This window comes from Carica papaya, chromosome 5 (genome assembly GCF_054855325.1).
Source record: "Carica papaya isolate Zhongbai chromosome 5, ASM5485532v1, whole genome shotgun sequence".
NCBI classification, from domain to species: Eukaryota; Viridiplantae; Streptophyta; class Magnoliopsida; order Brassicales; family Caricaceae; genus Carica; species Carica papaya.
In genome coordinates, this window is record NC_142313.1 from 17,391,309 (window position 1) to 17,412,107 (window position 20,799).

General features: G+C 36.1%; 1 protein-coding gene across 8 annotated transcripts in view; it reads left to right on the plus strand.

Moving 5' to 3' along the window:
• LOC110813177 (Phospholipid/glycerol acyltransferase family protein) overlaps positions 1-20,799 on the plus strand; it is a 53,050-nt gene that overhangs the window by 25,462 nt on the left and 6,789 nt on the right. For all 8 annotated transcript variants that reach the window (XR_015819103.1, XM_088219916.1, XM_088219913.1 and 5 more), the window contains exon 6: positions 17,083-17,216. Coding sequence is in view for 7 of the 8 variants with exons in the window: in XM_088219916.1 (XP_088076042.1) it covers positions 17,083-17,216 (134 nt within the window). In the remaining variant the exon portion in view is untranslated. The remainder of the gene's footprint in view (positions 1-17,082; positions 17,217-20,799) is intronic.

The window sequence follows — 20,799 nt, forward strand, 5'->3', positions numbered from 1 at the left end:
CCAGCAGAAACACCCATAGAAACGACCACAAAAGTTGGACTTAAAACCAACGGCAAGCCAGTTGATAAAGAAAGATATCAGAAACTTGTGGGCAAACTTATTTATCTCACTCATATTAGACCTAACATCAGTTTTGCTATAAGTACTGCAAGTCAATTCATGAACCAACCTACTGATGATCATATGAATATAGTATATCGGATCCTAAGATACCTTAAGAAGACTTCAGGACAAGAACTATTTTTCCAGAAAACAATAAACAGGAATATTGAAATCTACACATATGCAGATTGGGTAGGTTCTGTAACTGACAGAAGATCTACATCTAGGTACTGTATTTATGTTTGGGGAAACTTAGTCACTTGGCGGAGTAAGAAATAATCTGTTGTATCAGGAAGTAGTACAGAAGCTGAATTTCGGTCACTTGCTCATGGAATATGTGAGGGAGTTTGGTTAAAAAGGGTTCTAATGGAAATAAAATTCTCGGTTACTACTCCTATGAAAGTATGGTGCGACAATCAATCAACAATCAGTATAAAATCTAAAAATCTTATACATCATGATCGAACTAAATACGTGGAGATAGATAGGCACTTCATTAGAGAGAAGATTGAAGATCAAACCATTACAATACTCCATGTTCCTACTAGTCAACAAACTGCAGATATTTTAACAAAGACACTTCCCAAAGGACTCTTCAACGAATTGATATCCAATTTAGACTTACTCAACATTTACGTAACCTAGATTGAGGGGGGCATGTAGAAATATTATGAATAAGTTGTATTTACAATTACTGTTACTGCTTTCTGTTTTTTTATTTTTTGTTAGACAACCAGGCACTGTAACAGAATGCTAGCTGTCATTTGCTGATTATTTTTTCCACTAGGGAAAGTTTTTAATTTGTTTTTTTTCCTTTCTATTTTGCTTATAAAACGAGGCATTAATCATTGATGTAATAAGATGAAAAAGGAGTTTTTCCTTCTCTCAAAATCTTCAATAGTGCTATGGCCTGTTCTTCAATTCTCTTTCTAATAAAGTGTCGATCAATCTCAACATGTTTGGTTCTATCATAGTACACAGGATTTTTTGTCATGCTAATGGTTGATTGATTATCACACCAGAGTTTCGTGGGGGTAGAAACAGAGAATCTTAGTTCAAGTAGTATCTTTTTCAGTCACACTCGTTTGCATATCCCATGAGCAAGTGATTGTAATTCTGCTTTAGCACTGCTTCTTGATACAACAGATTGTTTCTTGATACGCCAAGTGACTAGATTACGCCACACATATGTACAATAACAAAATGTGGATCTCCTATCAGGTACTGATCCTGCCCAGCTTGCATCAATAAAGATTTCAATGTCCCTGTTCATTTTTTTTGAAAGAATAATTCATGTCCTGGTGTCATTTTTAGGTATATCAGAATCCGGTATACCGCACTCATGTGTTCTTCAATAGGTTGAGACATTAATTGGCTCACAGTACTCACTGCATAACTGATGTCAGGTCTTGTGTGAGTTAAGTAGAAAAGCTTGCCTAAAAGTCTTTGATACCTTTCTCTATCAATAGGTTTACTATTAGTTTTGAGGTTTAACTTACCATTTGACTCCATAGGAGTTTCTGTGGGTTTACAACCAAGCATACTTGTTTCTTTCAGGAGATTCAAGACATATTTTCGTTGTGATACAGAGATTTCTTTCTTAAACTGAGCTATTTCCATTCCAAGAATATACTTGGGTGTCCCAAAATTTTTGATTTCAAACTCTTTGGCTAGAAAGTTTTTGAATCTCTGAATTTCTTCAACATGATTACCAATCAGGATAATATCATCAACATACACAATCAGAACAGCTTTCTTGCCTGTGACACTGTGTTTGATAAACAATGTACGATCGGACTGACACTGTTCATATCTCATATGTTTCACTGCCTTAATAAATCTATCAAACCATGCCTTCGGGGACTGCTTGAGACCATAAAGTGCCTTTTTTAGTTTGCACACCTTTTGCAAGTTCATTTCAAGTTCTGGTAGAATTTCCATATACACTTCTTCTTCTAGATCGCCATTGAGAAAAACATTCTTCACATCAAGTTGATAAAGAGGCCAATCAAGATTTGAAGCTAATAAGAATAATACCCGAATAGTGTTGTGTTTGGCAACGGAAGCAAATGTCTCCTGATAATCAATCACATATGACTGAGTAAAACCTTTAGGAACAAGGCAGGTTTTGTGCCGATTCACACTTTCATCTGGATTATACTTTGTAGTGAAGATCTATTTGCATCTTACTGGGGTTTTTCCTGAAGGCAGTTCAGTTAACTCCCATGTCCCATTCTTCTCAAGTACTTTGATTTCCTCTTAGATTGCAGCTTTCTATTCTAGAAACTTGAGTGCTTCATGAACTGTTTTTGGTTCCATGGTGTTGCTGTCTAGTTTACTCACAAGTGCATGATATGTTGAAGACAGTTTACCATATGAAATATAATCCTGTATGGAATGCATGGTGCAAGAACGAACACTTTTTCGTAAAGGTATAAGTAACTTAGTATCAATATCAGTCGATGAGTCAGAGATTTCATTACCTGTTGTATTCTGAGTGCCTGATCTAGGAGTTGATTCATGACAATGCATAGTTGGTTCAGATATTTTACTCTCTTGAGTTTTATTCCTCTTAATGTAGACGCGTAACTCACTCTTTGCAAGTAATGTGCTATCAGTTTCTGTGACTAGTTCAAACTCTTTTGTAGTTTCAGGGGTTCAATTGTTGAAGAAGGTGTGTTTGTCAAAGAGATATGTGGAGGAGGTGTGTTCGCATTCCACAATTGATATTCCTGAGTGAAATTCTCCCCTTGAATATCAAAAGTGGGATAAAATGGTTGGTTTTCAAATAATGTTACATCAGTAGTATTGTAAAACCGACGGGTACCTAAAAAAAAACATTTGTATCCTTTCTTATTTGATGAGTATCCAACAAATACACATTTAAGGGCCCTTAGGTCTAGTTTCCTCCTTAGACGAGCATGGATGTAAACATAAGCAGAGCAGTCAAAGACTTTAAACGGGACTGTATTTAGAATGTGAGATTTAGGGAAGGCTTAAAGGAGAATTTCGTAGGGTGTTTTAAGTTTGAGTATACGGGAAGGTATCCTGTTGATCAAGTAGGTGGCGGTGAGAATAGCCTCTCTCCAAAGATATTTGGGAACATGTGTAGTGAACATAAGTGATCGAGCAACTTCAAGGATATGTTTATTTTTTCTTTAAGCTATACCATTTTGTTGTTGGTGTAAACACATGAACTTTGGTGGATAATGCCTTGATCAGTAAGGTATTTTCCCATGGTGGATTCAAAATATTCGCATGCATTGTCTGATTTCAACACTTGTATTGTAGTGTGAAATTGGTTTTGAATCATATTGTTGAATTTATGGAATATTTGGCCCACTTTAGATTTTTCTTTCATAAGGAATACTCAAGTAATTCTAGTGTGATAATCAATAAAGGATACAAACTATTTTGTACTAGTAATGTTATTTACCCGTGATGGTTCCCATACATCACTATAAATTAATGCAAAAGGTTTTGAGGGTTTATATGTCAAACTTGGAAAGGAATTTCAAATATGTTTAGAGAATTGATATAATTCACACTGAAATGAAAGTAGACTTTTATTTTTAAATAAAGTAGAAAATAGTTGTTTCAAATACAAAAAATTTGGATGTCTTAATTGGTAATGTTATAATATGATGGAGTGGTCATCATTTAAACATCTTACAAAAACTGAGTTAGCACATACTGCATTTGAAATTTGTCCATTTGAATGAGGTATTTCAACTGATAGAAGGTATAGTCCTGACTCCAACCTAGCACTGCCAATGGTCTTCCCTGAAGCCAAGTCCTGAAATACACAAAGATTAGTGTCAAATTTAACAATACAGTTCAGGTCTCTAGATAGTTTACTCACAGATAACAGATTGCAATCTAAATTAGGTACATAGAGAACTGAATGTTGTGTTAAACATAGTGATATATTAGTTGAGCCAATTCCTACCACCATAGAACTTGTTCCATCAACAATTTTTATAGAAAATACCTCCTTACGCTCACTGTATTGGTGTCAAACATGGTGATATATCAGTTGAGCCAATTCCTGCCACCTTAGAACTTGTTCCATCAGCAATTTTTATAGAAAATACCTTCTTACACTCACTGTATCGGTGAAGCAGTGAACAATCTCATGTCATATGATCAGATGCCCCTGAATCCACAATCCACATTTGTCTTTTTGTGGAATAGGCAGATAAACCAAGTAGGGAATCACCTTTTTGTGCAATTGAAGCATTACCGAGAAGACCTTTTTGTGAAAACATCTTTAGGATGGCCTCTATCTGTTCTGGACTGAAGGGAGCTCTGTCGGGTTGAGTGTTTGATGTATCATCCGAGATTGTTAGATTTTCATGATGAATTTCTGGTCTGATGGGATTCTTCTCTCCTGGTTTTCCATGAAGCTTCCAGCATTTCTCACGAAGATGGCCTAGTTTTTTGCAGAATTCACATCATGGTCGTCTTCTCTTTCCTTGAAAATCAGTGACCCGAGTGATGAGTGTCGAGGCGTTCTCACTCAGTTGAGCGATCAGGGTGGTGAGTGCCGAGGCGTTCTCACTCAGTTGAGCAAACTGGGTTTCTCCCATCATCACCTTTTTCCGGCTCTCCTCGTGGCAGACCTCAAAAAAAACTTCTCAAATACTCAGTAAGGGCTTTGTGCCTAACACTCGTCCTCTTACGTTATCTAGAGTTTTGTTCAGCCTCATTAGAAACTTGAATATCCTCTTCTGTTCGACAATCGTTTTGAACTTCTTTACATCTTCCAAACAGCTCCATTTGTGTTTTTCGAAGACATCAAGCTGCTGCTAATTACGAGTGAGAGAATTATAATACTAGGTAACAGACATCTCTCCTTGTCGCAGCTCATGGAGGGCAGATTCAATCTCGAAGGTGACCGACGTGTTATCCCGACTGAAGTAGAACTCTCGGGCAGTTTCCCAAACTTCGTGCGCAGTCTCGTAGAGTAAGAAGTTCTCTGCAATCTCGGGAATCATGGAATTTATTAGCCACGACAAGACCATGTTATTTTCAATCTTCCAGGCTCGCGCATTTTGGTCGTGTGCTGGTGGCGGTGTGATTTCGCTAGTTAAGTATTTGTCACGTCTTTTCCCTCGGATGAACAGCAGCACTGACGAAGACCATTGCAAATAGTTGTTGTCGTTGAGTTTGTGGCCGGTGATGAACAATGAAGACTGTTTCACCAGTCTAGTGTTGATGGGTATTGGTAGATAAGCACCCGAGAGTACTTCGGGTGGAGAGGAATTTTGCTCATCTGCGGCCATCTTAGGATTCGACTCAGTTGGATTGAAGCTTTTGGATCAGAGATGCTTTGATACCATGAAGATTTTAGGGAAGGAAGATGAAGATTTTCGAGAAAAGAATTCCTTCTCTAATTTTTTTGGCTTACAGAATAAGGAGAGTGTCATTATATAGGCACCTGGCACCCGAAAAATATCCTAACTGAATGAAGAGAAAAAAGGAATACTATGGTAGCAGGCATCCCCACCTGTCCACACAACAAATTCACACAAAATTACTAAACTACCCTTTCATGATTTTCTACACCTATAGTAACTAGTGAGCCTTGAAATCCCCGAAGGTCTTTTATGCTAGTTGGGAGAGGGCAAGCTAGCATTATTTCAATTTTTTCAAGGTCAGTCTTAACCCCTTGTTTGGAGTAGGGTAAACACCAATTCCAGGTGCTTTTTATGCTGATCCAGGGAAGGGCTGTATACCAGAATCTCATTAAAGAAGACTATTATAAATTTTCTCAAATATTCTTTAAATATCTGGTTTATGAGAAGATTGAAATGTAGCAGGAACATTGGTCAAACCAAATGGCATGACTCCAAACTCTTAGTATCCATGGTGAATTTAAATTGTTGTCTTGTAGATATCTTCCTCCATTCTTATTTGGTGGTAACTAGACCTTAAATCAATTTTTGAGAAGACTATAGCCTTAGATCTTCGCCATTGCTAGAAACAAGAACCTACTTATTTTGTTTTTAGATAAAAACATTTATGTTGTGTATATGGCACCAAGGGGGTGTCGCCCCTATACAAAATATTTACATGTCAGCTAGTACTTCAAAAACCCTCCCAAAATCATCCCACCCATGTATGTCATGACCTACAATTAGAGTTCCAAAAATATGTAACCAGGTATCTCTAATTCTACCAATATTCCTCATACAAGCATTGAACGTTCTATTGTTTCTCTCTTTCCACACCATCCAAAAAATAGTTTAAGAAATAAGTTTAACAAAATTTGACTTTTTACCAATCCTTCCCCAAGCCCAAAGCTCATTTTTTACCGAGCTCTCAATCACCTAATTGATACCCAATAAACTATACATCATATTCCATAAACTATACATTATCGGACACCAAAGGAGAAGATGGTTGCAAGATTCAGCTGCTTCCATGCATTGATAACATCTATTGACCATAATGTGACCTTTTTTCATCAACTTGCCAATTGTAAGTATGTACTCCTCACCCACTTCCCAGGCAAAAAAAGTAATTCTCAGTAGTGCCTTCACTTTCCAAATCTGAAAATCCCGAAATTTCAAACCATCACCCACCCTAGTTGTCAAAGTCATAGAAGGACTTACCTGTAAAGATTTCATCTTTCTTGAATTTCCAAACAGTCTTATCCATATAAGTTTCCAGGTGCATATCAGATAGAACTTGAAGGAGCCTTGTAAACTCATCAATCTCCCAATCATTCAAATTCCTCAACTAGATTTAAGTCCCAACCATCCCATCTACCCCCCTAACACCTTCTCTACTACCACATTCTTCCTCATGGCAAGATTATAATGGTGAAGCTACTTGTTGGCAAGCTTTTGATGATAGTGGTTCGAATGCTTGGAATGTAGTAGTCAACAGAAACCTACAGCTACAGGATTGGGAAATTGAAGAATTTGAAAACTTACTACAACTATTGTCCAGCTTTGTGCTTAATAATGTTGATGACAAACTTTGTTGGAGCCTTTGCAAGAACGGTTTTTTATTGGTCAGAACCTTCTACAACTCTCTTGTTAATCCTCCTACTGGTTTGACCAAATTCCCTAGCAAAATGCTTTGGAAATCTAAAGCTCCCCCTAGAGCTTTTTTTTTGGCTTGGGAAGCAGGCTAAAGGCCGTATCCTCACTTTTGATAATCTCATGAAAAGGAGGTGGAGTCTTGTCAACAAATGCCCCATGTGCAAAGAGAACACAAAAACTTGCCATCATCTTCTTTTGCGTTGCTCTGTCACTCACATGCTATGGTCTATGATCTTCAATCTCTTTGGTATCATTGGGCCACAACGAGCTCTGTCAAAAATGAACTTCTTGCCTGGGAAGGGATTAGACTGAAAAACAAGCAACTCAAAATTATTTCCTTAACTGTCTTTTGGATTATTTGGAAGGAGAGAAACAATAGAACTTTTGAAAGAATTGAAACTGATTTTGTTTGTATCAAAGATAAATGGCTCCACTATTTTGGATCAAATGTTCTTGATCATAATCTTGATAGTTTAGATGATTTTGGATCTATTGTAGATATTCTTATAGGCAAGGTCACAGAGTCGTTTAACCTGTTGTTCTTCTACTTGAGTTTCTTCCTCTTAGATCTCCTCTTCCTCACATTTCTTTACTACCATGTCCATTTTAAGCATACATTGATGCCCCGAAAAATATTTCTTTCCACATCGGTAGCAAAGATTTGCTACATTTGTTCTCATTTTGATACTGAATTCTCCCAATCTAAGTTTTCTGATTGGTTGGGATTCTAGATGACTTATCGTTATTGCCACTAGGCACCTTTAGATTAGAGGTTGGATAGTGAGATTTGGACAGTAGGTTGGAGAACTAAGGTGCTTAATTGTTTTATTTTAGCTTATTGCTTCAACAACTTGTTCTTGCCATAGGGCGAGTTCAAAGTATGGTTCACGGTGGGGAAAGAAAAGAAAATCGGGATTACACATTTATTCTTTGTCGACGACACATTAATCCTGTCAACCCAATGTCAACATACTCCTTAATTCAAGATGTGTTCTTCTCTCTTTTCAAGCAGTTTCGGGTCTAAGAATCAACATGACTAAATCGAAAATGGTTGGGATTGGAGAAGACAGTCCTATTGAATCTCTTGCCCGAGTTCTGGATTGTAAAACAACAAAGCTGCCTATTAAATACCTTGGCATCCCCCTTGAAGCTAAGCACAAAGACAGTATTTGCTGGAAACTAGTTATTGAGTTATTCGAAAGACGACTTGCTAGTTGGAAAAAAAAAAATTATCAAAAGGGGGAATATTGACTCTCATTAAGAGTACCTTTTTTTTAGATAAAAGAAAAAAAATATTATTATGCACAAAGGTACCAAAGGGGTACTATCCGAAAGCACAAAATTACAATCCTAATATCTTCCTAATCTAATATATCATGATCAATCAAAATAAAACCAAAAGTATGAAATCATCTATCCTTAATATTACAATGTCTGTTTCAATACCGTCAAAAACCCTGGCATTCCTCTCCCTCCAAACTACCCACATAATAGAAATCGGAATAAGGAATTATTCTTTTTTCTTTTTATATAAACCAACCCACGCTTACAACTCCTCACTAACACTACCCGCCATAACCCAATTCATCCCCATAATCTTATACACATACTCCCAAATTCTGTACACCATAGGACATTGAAGTAGCAAGTGGTTACATGATTCTTCATCGGCCTTGTGCCCGTAACACCTATTAACCATCATCATACCTCTTTTCTCAACATATCAATGGTCAAGATTTTTTTTTTAACGGTTTCCCAAATGAAAAAAATTATTCTAGGTGGAGATTTTGACCTCCATATTTGCTTAAACGGTGCTGCCTTGACATTATCCTCACCATTTTTGACAATAAAATTGTAGTAAGACTTCACATAAAAGCCTCTTTTCTTGTCCAATTTCCAAATTCTTTTGTCCTTCAGGTTTCCCACCTTAAAATCAGCAAGACAACGAAACAGATTACAGTATTCTACCTCGTTTTCATCCTTCAAATTTCTCCTAACCTGAATACCTCCCCCCCCCCTTTTTCTCCCTTCTCAAACACCTTCTCCACAAGGATATCCCTCTCACTAGCGATCTCAAAGATCCTCAGGAACTTATCTTTCAATTTGAAGTCACCAGCCTACTCATCCTTCCAGAACTTAACTTCAGTTCCATTACCCAACTGCCAGCATATGCAATCATAAAAATTCTTGCTGTCAATGCTAATTTTCTTCCACAAACTAGAACTATGACGTTTATATTTCCCTATTTTTCCCCCATCCCTTTCCCAATCACCCCATCTAGTCTCCACCACCCTTCTCCACAATTTCCCATTCTCATTCACAAACCTCCAGAGCCATTTGCCATGTAAAGCAGAATTTAATTTCGAGATAGATCTCAACCCCAAACATCCCTTATAAAACGGTTTCTTCACCTCCTCCCACTCAACTAAGTGAAATTTTCTATGCCCCTCCTCATCGCCCCCCAAGAAATCTGAATTATATCATCTCTAGTTTAGTAGCGATGCAGGCCGGAATAGTTAAGATAGAAAGATAGTAGATTAGTAAATTTGTTAAAGTACTTTTGATCAATGTGAGTCTCCCCCCTTGGAAAGAAAGTTTCGCTTCCACCCCGCAAGTCTCTTTTCAAACATATTCACAATGGGATCCCAAGTTTTGGTATCTTTAAAATTCGCCCCTAGAGGGAGCCCAAGATATTTAATAGGCAACTTGTTAATCTTACAACCCAACACACTGGCCAATTCCCTTTCATCCCTCCTATCTCCAATTCTGACCATTTCAGTTTTACTCAAGTTTATCCTCAAACCCGACTCTATTTGGAAACAAATAAGTAAACACCTCAAGTGAAGTAAAGAGTAAAGATCCGGCTCACAAAATATTAATGCGTCATCGGCAAAAAATAAACGGGATACTTTCACTGCGAACTTCCCCACCCCAACTGACAAACACTTAATCACATTCAATTCGCTTGCCCTCTCCATGAGTCTACTAAAAGCTTTTATCACCGTAAGGAAAAGTAGAGGCGATAAAGGATCCCCTTGGCGAAGAACTCTAGATACTTTAAAGAAAAAAGAGGGTCCACCGTTGATCATCACGGCAACTCATTAAGAGTACCTTATCCAACCTATCGACATACCTCTTATTAGTCCTTACAATTCCCAGCAAAGTGGCAAAAAGAATTGGAAGGATGCAATGTAGATTCTTATGGGGGGGACGACGACAGCAATAAGAATTTCCATCTTGTTAATTGGGATGGGGTCAAAAATCCTTTTAATTCGGGGGGCCTTGTCCTGAGATCCATTAAAGTTTTGAACAACACTTTACATGAAAAATGGGTGTGGAGATATTGGAATGAAAACAATTGATTGTGGAAAAAGGTTGTGGATTACAAGTGGAATCTGGAAGGAAAACAGAAGTGGAATTTTTTGGACAACAGCAGCCACAGTATTAGTTTATGGAAAGGTATAACTCACATCTGCAAAGCTGTCTTTGAATGCTCAAAATGGGAGGTCGGAAAAGGTAATAAAATCCAGTTCTGGAACGACTTTTGGTGTGGTAGGACAAATTAACAAAACCATTTTTCACTCATTTATGATATTTCTTAGGGCAAACACATGCTCATTGAGAAAGTTTTTGATATGAAGAATGGGAACAGCTGGAATATTGTGGTAAACAGAAATTTGCAAGACTGGGAAGTTGAGGAACATGAAAATATGTTATCTTTTTTGGAACCCATTCGACTCAACAACATGGATGATAAGCTAATCTAGTCTCTGGAAAGCAACAGTTCTTTCATTGTAAAATCTTTTTATAATCATTTAGCTGGACGTAATTGATGCACAACCCAAGACCAACAAATGTAATAGGAATTTGATTTTATAAAAACTCTATCTACTTAATCCTCTATCAAAAATAATAGGAAGTAAGATCACTGGAAAATTGAGAATTAAAAAAAGAATGAAAAAATATCACAAGAAATTATCTTGATAAATAGATCCACTCCTTACTCAATAAGAAAAATGAAGACACCTTTCTTGAATAAGACTCAATATTATTGATTTTAATCTTGAATGTTTACAATGAAAACTTGATGGCCTATTTATAGGGCAAACCATGTGAATAAAAAAGGTAATAAAAATCTCCTAATTAAAATTGCAATTACATAGGAAATTAATTAAAATTAAAGTTTAAATCCCCAATTTGGTGCAATTGCATAGGAAATTAATTAAAATTAAAGTTTAAATTTATAAGTAGGTGCAATTACATAAGAAATTAATTAAAATTAAAGTCTAAATTCCTAACTATGATAGATATGGTCTTCCCTTGGCTGATTGCTTCCTTTTCTTACCCATTTCCATCATGTGCTCGAAGTAAGTTGGTAAAACCATTATACCCTTGGGTTAATTGGTTGGGTAGCTTATTTCCTTGGGCTTATTTAGTGGATTCAAACCCATCTTCCTCATTAATCCAAGCTTGGATGAAGAGTTTGAAAGCTTGTTGTGATCTTTGGGTCTGGCTCCGTGTTATGGGCCCACTTGGTATGATGATGTCTCTTCCAAATGGCCCAAGATGATCTATGCTTACATCAATAATGCTTTGGGGAGAAAAGATTTCCTGCTAAAATGATATGGAAGACTAAGGCTCCACCTAGAGTTTCTTTCTTTACTTGGGAAGCCTCTAAGGAATGCATATTAACCATTTTGCCCTAATGAAAAGAGGCATTGTGCTTACTAACAAATGTTTCATTTGCAGGAGTAATATCGAGTTTAGCAATCATCTCTTACTTTGGTGCCCCATTACTTACATGTTATGGACCATGGTCTATAGATTTTTAGGTATTTGTTGGGTAATGGTTGGTTTTGTCCAAAACGAACTATTTGCTTGGGATTTGGTGTGTAAGAAAAATAAGAATTTTATACTCATACCACTGACCATCTTCTAGATTATTTGGAAAGAAAGAAACAATAAAACCTCCGAAGGAAAAAGAATACTTTTGGCAATATTAAGGACAAATGGATTCATTTTTTTGGTTCCATTATTCTGGAACGTAACTTTGTCTATTTTGATGATTTAGGATCAATTGTAGATATGTTTATTGACTTATAAATCTTTTGTATATGAGCGGCGCCTCCTTGGCGCCTTCATATTAATATATTTTCTATACTTTTATTTCAAATAAAAAAAACTTGATATGAAATATCTCTTTGAGAGTCCAAGGTCCTCAGTGAGTAATAGTGATCTCATCTCTTTACATTTTTCTTGATACTTAATAATTGTATCTTTTTGCACTAACTTATTAAATTCTTCTAAAATATTAATACCAACTAGCTGCCCAGACCTCCTGCAAGATTCTTCAACTCATACATCCCATTCTAACACTCTCAGAGAGTTGGCTAACCCATGAAACTATATCTCCACCTTATCCCCCAAGTAAAGAACTATTATTTCTACTTTGTGTTTTTCATCTATGTTATATGCATAAAAGTGTTTCACGCATCGTCTTATCCACCTTTCAGTGTTTTGACCTTCAAAGATGAAACATCTACCTTCACTGTAGGATCTCCTAACGGGTTATTCTATAGGTTTTGCATGCAACTACTCCTAGCATCTTGTTGCTTTGGGTTGGGAGTAAACCCAATCCTAAGTCGGTGTAGTGGAAGAATAACTTATATTTAGTGACGACTCACCCAGCCTTGCTAACCTCACAGCATCTTTGTGAGTTATTCAAACTTTTGGCCCAGTAGCATTATAGTTTGATGTTGTGCATCATACGTCTCAATCATGAAGTCAAAGAGTTTCTGGTCGACTTCTCTCACATTGTCCTCCAGTTTCTGTAGTTGATTAACCACCACCTTTCTTTTGCTTTTTGCCATGGGCACAAAACTTGCAAGCATCTTGTCAGAATTGATCTGCTCTAGCAAGAAGTTGTTAGGTATTTTTGACATGTACATGGTGATGGTGAGTGCAAGAATAAGAAGAAAAGATGGTTAGGTTGAAGAGAAAAGAAAAGAAAAGAAAATAGTAAGGGAGGAAGAAGACTTGAAAAGACTTGGAATCATAAAAACATTCTTAGGAGTCAAAACTTATCAGACAAAGATCATGAAATATAGAGTATCTAAACCCTAAGAGAGCTAGAATCGCCATAAAAATCGCCTGAAGACCATCCATGGAAACGAAGGGATAGGAGATGAAACCCTAGTCACTTAGCATCCAAATGACCATTTGGCTTTCATACATTTCATCTAACCCTAATTCCTCGTAAATATCTACCTTAGATTTCTGCAACATACCCCTAATGTTCATCGATTGGTGCCACGCAATCCACTTACTCCCTACTTAAGCCAATTGCCAACGTGTGCCCCCTTTTTCACCAGATTGTTCCACATGTTTGGCTCACCGTTTATACACCTTAAACTGGTTTAGCGCCTTGTTTCCCGATTCATTTCTTTTTCGTGAGCTGTGCTCGGTTCCCTGCTACTCATTCCATTTTCCTCTCTACGAACTCACAGTTGTTCCCTGCTTCCAATCCTCTTATCCTCCTGGTGAGTTCATTTCCTAACAGAATTTTAGGTAAGAGAGTTATAGTGAGTTGTTTCTCTCCCTTCCTCCATAAGCTGGGTATCAAAATCATAATGTGCAATTAGTAGTTTTCATGAGCTTTTCTTTTTTCTTTACTCCGCATCAAAAACATAATGTGTAATTCATTTTAGATACAAAAATAAAAAACTAGGCGAAAACTATAGGCAAAATGAAAGAGAAAAGCATCAACGACATCCTACGACATCCTATATGAAATAGACAGAGAAAGGGAAAATGTTCCACTATTTGCAACTGATTATAGAAAGAAAGATCTCCTTGAAAGTTGATTTGGCACAAATACTACACTTAAAAACAATTTCTTGGAAATAGAAATCAAGAGAGAAATGGCTTAAGAACGAGGACAAGAATTCCAAATATTTTCACATGTTAGCGAACCACATGAGAAGAGTAATTTTGTTGATGAACTTGTTGTGAATGACAGATGTATCAAATGTAACAAAGCTTTAAGGGATGGGATGAAAGAACACTTTCAAAATTTGTTTTGTGAATCTTGATAATCTCCCCTTCAACAGTCTAAGTGAGAGTGAAAGAGATCTATTTGAAGAAAAATTCACTAAAGAAAAAATTTTGGGCTGCTTAAGGAATGTGATGGGGACAAAACCCCAAGACCCGACAGTTTCAGCATCAAGTTCCTTCAATCTTTTTAAGACATCATCAAAGCTGATAGTATAGAGCTTTTCAATGATTTCCATAGTCACACACTTCTGTGAAATCACTCAACTCCACTTTCTTTGTTATGATCCCTAAAAGAGCTCAACCAAAGAATTATAATGATTTCGATCTATAAGTCTCATTAGGTGTATTTACAAATTGCTATCTAAAGTTCTGGTAAGAAGATTATCAAAGGTATTAAAGAACATCATTGGAAACTGTCAACACGCATTTGTTCCTGAAAGACAGATTGCTGAATGAAACAGTTGATGATGCCATTAGACATAACAAAAATGGAATTCTATGTAAACTTGACATGGAAAAGGTTTTTGATCACATTAACTGGAATTTCTTGGATTATATGATTTTGAGACTTGGTTTTTGACCCAAATGGAGAAGATGGATAAAAACATGTGTTCTTACTACTAGTTTTGTTGTGATTGTCAACGGCGGGCCTTCCACATTTTTCAATGCCTCTAGAGGCCTACGACAAGAGGTTCTCCCATCCTCTCTCTTATTTATTATAGTGATGGAGGCACTAAATCAACTAATTGAAAAAGCAAAATTACTGAATTTGATTGAAGGGATTATTGTCGGTAATAAAGAGCATAAGACGGAAATTTTCCATCTTTTTTTGTTGATGATACATTGATTTTCTGCTCACCGAATTTCAGCTCCCTCATTTTCTTTAAGTATATCCTGTTGTGTTCCCAAGCAATCTCTGGGTTAAATATATACCTACAATAATCTAATATGCTATTTTTGGGTAACAGCTCCAGAAATAAAGATTTCAGTGTAGTTTTGGGTTGCAAGCAGACACATTTACCTATCGCTTACCGTAATGGTTCCATTTAGAACAAAGCACAACGACACTAATTGCTAGGAATCTGTGATCAATTTGTTCAATAATAGATTATTTACTTAGAAGACAAATTCCTACCCGAATGTGGCAAATTGACCTTGATAAAAGCACATTCTCCAATCTCCCTATTTACTTTTTATCAGTGCTTAACATATCAACTAAGGTGGCCAAGAAATTAGAGCAGATCCAAAATAACTTTATGTGGGGTGACAATAAAAGTTGTAAGAAATATCACCTAGTTAACTGGATGGAGATCAAAAAATCCTTAAAAGAAGGAGACTTAGGACTGAGATCAATAGTAAAACTAAACAAGGCACTTCTTAGTAAATGGATTTGGATATATTGAAATGAAAATGACAGTTTTTAGAAAATGGTGATTGACTCAAAATGGTATAACAGCAATCCGCAAAATCTCTCTTATATAAGAAACAATAATGGTCTCAGTTTATAGAAGAACATCATCACACTAAACAATGCAATTTTTCAATGCTCAAATTGGAATATTGGCTATGGGAACAAGGTCTGTTTCTGGGATGATATTTGGTGCAATTCAAAAAGATTAAAAGACAAATATCCTCTCATATTTGCAATTGCAAGAAATAAAGCTAATAGGGTAAATGAAATTACTGGCTCAATCATCCCTGCCTCCTGGAGTGTCCCGATGATGAGAAATCTACAAGGGTAGGAGCTAGATGAATATGAGTCCTTGCTCCACTTACTGGCAAACACTTAGCTGCAAAAGCAAAATGACAAATTGCATTGGAAGTTAAAAAAGAATGATCTCTTCAGTGTCAGTTCCCTCTACTCATTTCTAGTCGGTCATAACTCTGATAAACAACATCATTTCCCCTGTACCCCCCCCCCCCCTCTAAGAATAGGTTTTTTTGCGTGGAAAGCTGCTGAAGGGAAAATCCTCACAGTAGATAATTTGATGAAAAAATAGCACATTATTATCGACAGTTATTTCTTATGTAAGAGCTCTCTTAAATCGTGCAATCACCTACTATTGAAATGTCAGATATCTCTCAAATTTTGGGGCATAATTCTCGGGCTTTTGAGGATTTCTTGGATAATGGCAAATACAGTCTACTATGAACTTCTGGTTTGGGAAGGTTTGAGCAGTAACAAAACGCTTATACTAATTTCTCTTACCATATTCTGGGTCATTTGGAAGGAGAGAAACAATAGGCCTTTTGAGGGGGTCAAACAAGATTTTAATAGCATCAAATATAAATGGTTTTATTATTTTGGCTCTACTATTTTAGGGCATAATCTTGACTGTTTTGAAGATTTAGGTTACATTGTAGATATGGTTATTGATATGTAATTTTTTTGTAAATGGGTGGTGCTCTTTTGGCACCTTACATCAATACAACTATACTTATTTTTTTTAAAAAAAAAAATTAGATATAAACCTTCAATGTCGAAGTATCTAGAATTTCTCTTCTAATCCATTGATATCAACCAAAAACTTGGCATATTAAGTTATCTATAATCAAATTATCAAGTTATGAATTTCAGGTAAGAGAGTTCTAGTGAACTTAATAATCTTCAATCTCATGAATTTTAGGAAGGTAAAAAAAGATGGAAGCAGAGGAAGCAATTCTCTGCGTGTCATTTTTTATAATACTATGGATATCAATTGTTTTTACCACCTTTGTCAAACAAACAAAAAGAAAATTCTGTACTGCTGTGTTAAACTTACATGCACATGCATGTTATACAGAATCTGTTTTGGTAAACTGTCTTTGGTGGGACATATACATACTGGGCTGATGCTGCAACTATTTTCTAATTTACTTTTCAATTTCACTGCAGAAGGTACAACTACAAATGGGGACTATCTCCTCCCATTCAAAACCGGTGCATTTTTGGCTGGAGTTCCAGTCCTTCCAGTGATTCTAAGATATCCTTACCAGCGATTCAGTCTTGCATGGGATTCAATATCTGGGGTGAGAATTTCTCTAGCAGTTTAACGCATGTCTCTGTAATTATTTCTGAACAATAAAATCTAGTTGTTTCGATAATGGTAGTAGCTTCTAGATACTGAGAAAGAAGTTCTGGATATATCAGATTATGAGAAAAGCCTTGTCTGTTATCCTCCTTCTGGAACTACTTTTGGGAGGCTCTTAAAATGTGATGATTGGTTCAACCAAAAAAATTGATGATATGATAATGTTATTGATCAATTGTTTGATCTAAAGAAATTGCTAAAATGAGTTATTAGCTTGATGATGCACTATCATTAGATAACTTTAGGAGATTTCTTGTACATGGAAGGTATTCCATCAATGCCTTGTTAAAAAATCCTTAATAACCCCAATTCTACACATAACACAATTTCCCTTGGTACTTTGGAAGGCTCCTGTTCCTTCTAAGCTGAAACTTTTTTTGTTTGGACTGCTATTTATTATAAGCTGAACACATAACTTTGGACTGCTATATATCTTCAGATCTATGCTATTATCCAACAGAAAGAGGTCAAGATCTGTGATGCAATCAAGACAACGGGAGGATCCAGTGAGTGGCAGATTCTAGTGGAAAGAAATTTGAATGACTGGGAGATTGGAGAATATTATGAACGGTTACTTAGTATTCTATCCAATATCTCTCTAGATGACAGTAGAGATACACCTAGGTGGAGTATGACAAAAGATAGAATATTCAGAGTCAAATCTTTTTATAAACAACTAAATAAGCATGAAGGGTCTGCTATCTCTTTCCCGTACAAACAAATTTGTATTGGAAAATTTCCACCCCGTATTTCCTTTTTTGCTTGGGAAGCAAGCAGGGAATGTATCTTGACAATTGATAAACTCAGCAGGAGGGGTAAGATATTGGTTAATGCATGCTATTTTTGTAAAAAGGCAGAGGAAAGTTGCAATCATGTCCTACTTTGGTGTCTAGTGGTGAACAGACTTTGGCTGACAGTTTACAATGCTCTTGGTATCTGCTGGGTGGTTTCTGGTTCGGTTAAAAATGAAATTTGAGCTTGGAAGGGGATGGGAAGTAGGAGAAAACATGCTGAGATCATTCCTCTTACTATATTTTGGGTTGTGTGGAAAAAGTGAAACAGAAGGGAATTTGAGGGGGTAGAGAACATTGATGGTTATAATTTACTTAAGAATAGATGGTTCCAGACCCTTGATTTTTTGCTGTTGGGTCACTCCATCCAATCTTTTTGGGAGTTAGGGAACATTTTAGATAACCTTATTAAATTGTAGATAATCTGTAAATGGGCGGTACACACTTACAACTTTTTATTTTAAAAAGGTATATATTGCAAACTGAACACGAATGATTTGCTCCAAATCGGTCATCCCTATCAGGCCTTTTTTGCTGATGTTTGTGTTATATGCTTTAAAGGAGGGGAAACACAAGCTCATTTGTTCCGTCACTATGACATTGCTGGGAAACTATGGACGGGTAGTTTTAATTTGTTCAATTATTATTGGGTTTCACCCCCAACAACGGAGACTTTCCTTAGTGTTTTTATCAATGAAAAAGAGGGGAGAAAAGAAGCCAAACCAATGTGGCAAGTTGTTCTCTTTGCTGGTGATGTAGGAAAAGTTAAGGTTAATTTGCCTACCAAGAAATTGAGGGGAAAAAAAAGAAAAACCTTGATATTACATCTATGGTTCTTAGGCATCACACCTAAAAGTTGATTGAATCACATACTCAATTTGAGAAATTTTCAAAAAATATAATTGAATACTTGGAACGATCAATAAGTAAAATTACAAAACTGTTTATAATAATCGATTTCAAACTAGAATTAAACTAAAAAATAATAAACTAGTAGAATTAGGAATATTAACCCTAAGATGAATAACTAATACTAATAATATTACGAAAAGCAGTCCTAAACAAATAGAAAATAATATTAATAAAAAATAAACTCCTAATTCTAGTAAGACTCTTAAATAATAAACTAGGTTCTTAAATAATAAACTGATAATACTCCAATAAGAACAAAAATTCTATCATGGCTATGCGCCATCAATTCTCTCCAAGAGGAAAAAACTCCACTCAGTCGAGTTGTAATCATAGAATGTGGCATGCATGATAGGATTTAGCTTCTGTGATCTAAGTTCAATCAATGTGAAACCATCCTTTCCATTTTAGTATAAACTTGTGATAAGTATAATTTCTAATTTCTATCTCTCAATAATCAATGATATCTTCAATTTTGTCCTTGATATTTCAGTTTCTGGCAAGCGAGCATTCCTGTTACCATGAGAAAATGTAGAGTTACCTCCTAATATGAAGTAAAATCCTCAACATTGAAGAACTTATTTATATCCATATCTTCTAGCAAATCGATAACATAAGTATTTAATCCAATCTTCTTAAGAATTTTGTAAGGGCCAATGATTTTGGAATAAAGTTTCTTGTAGACACCTTTAGAAAATCTTCCGAGTTTGAGGCGTAACATAAGCATATCTCCCTCATTAAAGTCAGCAAATCTTCTTTTTTAATCAGCAAAAGCTTTATACCCTTACTTAAAGCAATTCATCCTCTAAACTCTGCATGTATGTCATGTATATGCTTATTAAAGTCTTTGCCTCAATGCTAGGATGATCATCTAGTGGTAAGAGAACCAAATTAATAAATTTCCTTGGTCATATGCCATAAGACATTTAAAAGGACTGGTTGTTGTGCTTTGTTTACTGAACTATTATAAGCAAATTCAACAATGGGAAGAACAAGACCCAGTTGGTAAAATGATCACACGCACAACATTGAAGGAGATCTCCCAAGCTCCTGTTGATAACTATAGTTTATCCATCAGTTTGTAGAGGAAAAGGTGTAGAATACTTGAGTTGAGTGCAACATCTTCCACAAGGTACACCCAAAGTAACTTAAAAATTTTGTATCATGATCAGAAACAATGGAGAGGGATAGCCCATTTAAGCGAATCACTTCTTTAAAGAACAATTTTTCCTTATAAGAAGTATCAAGGGTCTTTGCACATGGTATGAAATGAACCACAGATATTGGTTCATGGCTTCTAGTTGTTTTTGGCAAACCAAGTACAAAGTCTATGCTTATATCTATCCATGGCTCATGGGGCACAGGCAGTGGTGTGTTTGTAGTCAGTATTATGCTTTTTCCCTTTATAGATTTGACAGACACAACATCTAGCAACTGTTCAAGCCACATCTGTTTTATGGTTGGCCAATAAAATTGATCTTCCACTATGGCAATTGTTTTCTCTCTTCCAAATGACCAGCTATACCTCCTGAAAGCAATTCCAACATTACTTCTAGTTGGAGAGATATGTTGAGTAGACAAAGATGGGTTCCTTTAAATAGGCATCCGCCGCATGTTGAAAAGTTAGGATCACACTTCCTACCAACTAAGTCTTGATAAATTATGCCAAGATCCTTGCAAGATAAGTAACTTGTTTTTAACCAAATCAAATCCCACAACTTGGACAGCCATAGAAGTGAGTGTGGTGGTCTTTCGGCTTAATGCATTTGCTGCTTGATTCTCTATCCCTTGTCTATGTTTGATTAATATAGAGTTTTTCAA